Here is a 5541-nt window from a genome sequence, read left to right on the forward strand (position 1 = left end):
TTATGATCATGGCTCACAATAATGAATGTGGGTAATGCAATACATTGCCTATTTGATTGGTGTTATTTTTCCAAGTTCCAACAGAGATATGTGAAAATTAATGCTTCAAAAAGTTACCATCTTTATTTGTACTAATTGCCCACAAAACAAAAATCTTTGCTCTCTCTGCGTCTGAAGTAGTGTGTTACACAACAAATGGGTGATGATCATTAAAAGATGGGTTCAGTCTCTCAACTGTAACAAAGCAGAAGAAAGAGAAAAGCAAAAAAGCAAAACTCATAGAAAGAAAATAAATAACAAAAAGAAAACAGAAACCCAAACATCATGAAGTATAAAGAAGCTACTCTACTCTCAACTCTAGCCTGGTTTTCTCAGCTCTCAAACTCAAAGCCAACCTCTTCTTCTCCTTCTTCTTCTTCTTCTACTTCTTCATTCTTCTCTCAGGTTAGAGAGGTAACCATATTGGGTTGGGGGTGTTGTTTAAGGGTAAAAGACTTGATCTTTGTGTTGGGTGAAGAAACATAGAGTTGAAGAACTCTAACAGGGGAGGGATTGGGGGGTGGGTTTTGATCGAGTGATGCGCTCAGGAGGTTGTGCGGTGCAGCAGACCCTCACAGCGGAGGCTGCTTCGGTTCTGAAGCACTCTCTCAGCTTAGCCAGGCGGAGAGGCCATGCTCAGGTCACTCCTCTCCACGTGGCCGCCACTCTCCTCGCCTCAAGAACCAGTCTTTTACGGCGGGCCTGTCTCAAAGCTGCCGCTGCAGCCAATCACAACCCGCCACATCACCACCCTCTTCAATGCAGGGCCCTGGAGCTCTGCTTCAATGTGGCCCTCAACAGACTCCCCACCACGCCTCCCTCCGGAGGTGGCGGCGCCGCCAGTCCTCTCCTTGTGAGCCACGGCCAGCATCACCAGCAGCAGCAGCCTTCTCTGTCCAATGCTCTCATTGCTGCTCTGAAAAGGGCCCAAGCCCACCAGAGAAGAGGGTGCATAGAGCAGCAGAACCAGCAGCAGCCGCTTCTGACGATCAAGGTTGAGCTTGAGCAGCTCATAATCTCCATCTTGGATGACCCAAGTGTTAGTAGGGTTATGAGGGAAGCCGGGTTTTCGAGTACTTCTGTCAAGAACAACTTAGAGGACACCTCCTCTGTTTCCTCTGTTTCCTCTGTTTTTCAGTGTTATAATAACACTGGTGGGGTTTTCTCTTCTCCTTGTTCACCTACTGCTCCTGAAAATCTAAACCATCATCATATCACTCCCTCTGGGAATTTCTGGCAAACCCATTTCTTGACCTACGCTTCTGAGCAAAACCCACTTCTTTATTCCTCACGACCAAAGAAGTTACTTCTTCCCTTCAATGTCAGCTCCATTAGTACTCCTGCAGAGTCTGTTTCTTATACCAAGGAAGATGTGAAGTTGGTGTTTGAGGTTTTGGTGAGGAAGAACAGTAGGAAAAGGAACACTGTGATTGTGGGTGATTCTGTGTCCATTACTGAAGGCCTTGTTGCTGAGGTCATGGGGAGGTTAGAGAAAGGTGCAGAGGTTCCTGAGGAACTGAAATCAACCCATTTCGTCAAGTTTCAGTTCCCACATGTTTCTCTGAGGTACATGAAGAGAGAAGATGTGGAATCCAAAATCACAGAGCTCAAAAGGAAACTGGATCACTATGGAGGAGGTGGTGCTATTATTTACATTGGAGACTTGAAGTGGACAATTAGTGATGAGAAAGAAGGAGGATTAGTCTCTGGTGGGTATAGCCCAGCTGAGCATTTAGTTTCAGGAATTTCAAAGGTGGTTTTAGATTATGAAAGCAGCTCATTCTCAAGCACAAAGCCAAAGGTTTGGTTGATGGCTACTGCCAGTTATCAAACATACATGAGATGCCAAATGAGGCAACCTTCTCTTGAGATTCAATGGGGTCTTCAAGCTGTTTCAGTTCCATCAGGAGGTCTTGGTTTGAGTCTCCATGCTTCCAGGTATATTTTATATTATATTGTTCATGTCTGTAACTTATATCATGTATGCATGTATGAATGTTATGTATAAAGATCCTCCATTGTTATGAGCTTTTTTCTTAAATTACTTTGTATTTTTTGCTACTGAGCCTAAATTACTCAGACTACAACAGCCTATACATGGTCTGCAATCTGCATGAAAGCAGAAACCACTGGGGAAAAGTGAGACAGATGTACAAAACCACAGTAGCTTTGTTTTCTCTTTGGTTTTGTCAGGATATACAAGCCTCTGATGAAAATTACATAATTTACAGATGGAAACATAAAATAAGTTTACAAGATCCCTTTTTTTCCTTGTTCATCACTTCATCACCTTTAATAAGTTACTTTTTTCTTTCACAAATATTACAGGTCTTTCCTTGTTTTTTTTGTTGTCTATGTTTCAAAACATTTGGACTGTACTGTACAAATCACAGAAGACTATGCTTATACTTAGTGAAAAGCTAGAAAAATGAATTTGTCCCTATTTGTCAAGGGAACAAAAAGGTAAACTTAACGTTAAAGTACGATGGACAAACATCTGAGATCATGGCATTTGTGTCTGATATATGTATTTGTAATTTCTATTAACCAAGATTTTTCTGGCTGCTTCATCTTAAAATATTTTTCTTCATTTACTGTTGATACATGGAGCTAATTTGTTGCATGTTGCATCATGTTTTACAGTGTCCATGATTCGAGAGTTAACTTTTCTCAAAACTCATCCGAAGTGCTGGAAACAAAGCCATTCAGTAGCAGCAAGGATCATGAACAAGATCATAGTAAGCTCCCTTGCTGTGAAGAATGCTATTCAAATTATGAGAAAGAAGCTCAGTTGCTCAAATCTGGCCAGCAGAAGTTGCCTGCGTGGCTTCAACCACTTGATACTGAAGCCAGTCAAAAGGTAACCAATATTTGTCTCTTAACTTTTGACTTATGTATCACTGGTTCACTACTTTAGGCAGACAAGAATTTAGAACCCCTAAATTTGTTCAGCAAAATTAATCTGTCAACATATCTTTGTACTAAAATTAAATGTGGTTCCGTATAGACTTCTTAAATTGAAACACACACATAATTTCCTTATTAATTTTTGTTCTGATATATGACATTGTTCTTTCTTTCAGGATGAAGTGCTTGAATTGAGGAGAAAGTGGAACAGGTTATGCTACAGTCTGCACCAAGGAAGGCATAACCATAATCATTCAATCCCCGCTTCGTACAACCATCAAAGCTTAACCGGGAAGAACCATTCTTATAGTACTTCATCGTACCCTTGGTTGTCAACTAGGAATGGCATCTTCCCAGATCTGAATTCGATCTCTTTTGCTGATCATCCAGCCTCAGACCCTGCAAGCGATGGCGCTAATCTGGTGCCTCGGTTCAGGAGACAACAATCATGTAGCACAATTGAGTTCAATTTCGAAAATGGGGCTCGAAAGCATGAAATAGTGGAACCAACATTGGATTCGTTGAAACTCAGTGAAGATAAGGAAGTGAAGATCACACTTGCTCTTGGCAACTCTGTCTTTTCTGATTCAGGAAAATCAGTGCTGCAGAGAGCTGACATGTGTAAGCTTTTGAAAGAGAATGTGCCTTGGCAATCTGAATCCATTCCCTCAATAGTGGAAGCCATAATCAGCTCCAAACCATGTTCAGAGACTTTGTTTCTGATTGATGGAAATGACTCCATTGGAAAAAGAAGGTTGGCTCAGGCGATAGCAGAGTTGGTTCTGGGGTCTGCTGATTCACTCTTGCATATCAACATGAACAAACGGGAACATGAGATGAATCCTAGAGTGCAAAAACTAAAAAGAGCCTTGAAATCCAGTGACAAGCTAGTTGTGTTGGTAGAAGATATTGATTTGGCTGATGCACAGTTCTTGAAATTCCTAGCTGATGGTTTTGAGGCTCGAAAATGTGGAGAAGTGAGTAGAAGAGATGGGAATCAAAGCCAAGGAATATTCATTTTGACCAAGGGTGAGTCCGCAAGAAATGAGTACCAGGGTTCTATAATCCAAATGAAGTTGAAAGTTGATGAGAAAAGTACCAGTCCTAGTTTTGGAATAGCTAGCTTCGACCACAAGCGAAAAGCTGACTGGGAGCTTGAAAACAAGGCCAAATCTCCAAGATTGGAAGAGAAGGAGGATTCAAGTGTGGTTGTTGCCTTTGAGAATGTGAATAGCAAGAAGGACTTCTCAAGGCAATCAAGCTTCAACAGTAACCTTGATCTCAACCTCAAAGCCGGTGAGGACAATGAAATAGAAGACAATGCAGGGGAGGTGAGTCCTATTTCAAGTGATTTGACCCGGGACTCTGCCACGGATGTCCAAAACCCACTTGGGTTCCTCGAATCAATCGAGAACATCTTCGTTTTCAATCGAAGCCCAGCTAGAGATCGAGAGGCCACCGAGCTTTTCTTGTCCAAGATTGAAGGGTGCTTTGAGGGTGTACATGGGAAACAAAATGGGGTTAGTTTTAGTGTGGATAAGAGGGTGTTAGAGGAGATATCTGTTGGGTCTGGTTCTTTTCCCAATAGCTTGTTTGAGAAATGGCTAAAAGACATTTTCCAAACAAGCCTAAAATCGGTTATATTTGGCGGGAAAGAGGGTATACTTGTAAGGCTATGTTTGGGGGGTAAAGAAGAAGGCATTTTGGAGGGTTTCTTGGGCTCTTGCCTTCCCAAGAAAATCCAAATTTCTTGAGTGAGGGAGTAAACAACATGACTCCATCTCAAGGCTGTGTTAACTTGGAGGCTAAGGTACTGGTTTGGGTATACTTGCAAGGTTCTGGTTTGGGTATACTTGGGAAGGTTCTGGTTTGGGTATACTTGTAGTAAGGCTATGTTTGGGTAACTACTGCTAATTCTCTAAATAGGATGTGTATTTTCCTTTTTAACAATGTTATTCTGCCTATTTCTGTCTTGTTCCAATGCATATTAGTCTGTTCTTCCCCCTCTCATTTTTCTCTTTCTCCAAATTATGAGGAAGAAAAGCTTTACTGCTGTCCAGGGCAAACACAAACCAGACAGTTAACAGAGAGAAATGTAAGATGCATGCTAATAGTCAACAACCTGCCTACATTTTCATCCTAAAAAAAAAAGATGGCTGCCTACATCCATTTCAGGAAAAACATAATTAAAACATTCATAATCACTCGGCTATTGGAGAACATACCTATCATATGATTGAGCCATTACATTAGAAGCGATTGTTAATGTGTACGTATGTATATATGTACATATATGTGTGTGTATATACCTATCCAGAGTGGAGCCCCGTTTTAAAATTAAAGTGCGGGGCTTCTTATTTGACATACTTTTAAGTCACTTTTCCACATCTCCATCATTCAATGTGTAGAACATAGTATACAGATCATTCCTGCAATGTTTCATGCAATTTGGAGATCATTTGAGCACCAAACTAGATTAAATGAATCAATAGAACAAAATTTGTCCAAACACGATTCCGGAACCTAAAATAATCTTCAAATTGAATGAAACTTTGCAAATATGATCTACGCACTATGTTCTAGACACTAAACGGT

The 5541-nt window shown here is 41.0% G+C and overlaps 1 protein-coding gene across 1 annotated transcript; it reads left to right on the top strand.

Moving 5' to 3' along the window:
• The first annotated feature begins 577 nt into the window (after window positions 1-577).
• Window positions 578-4729, top strand: LOC101297923. The gene is made up of 3 exons (XM_004296454.1): window positions 578-1977; window positions 2683-2899; window positions 3123-4729. Exons 1-3 carry the CDS (start codon window positions 578-580, stop codon window positions 4698-4700), a joined length of 3195 nt encoding a protein of 1064 aa, XP_004296502.1. The 3' UTR covers window positions 4701-4729.
• Window positions 4730-5541: the final 812 nt, after the last annotated feature.

Source organism: Fragaria vesca, linkage group LG4 (assembly GCF_000184155.1).
Source record: "Fragaria vesca subsp. vesca linkage group LG4, FraVesHawaii_1.0, whole genome shotgun sequence".
Lineage (NCBI taxonomy): Eukaryota > Viridiplantae > Streptophyta > Magnoliopsida > Rosales > Rosaceae > Fragaria > Fragaria vesca.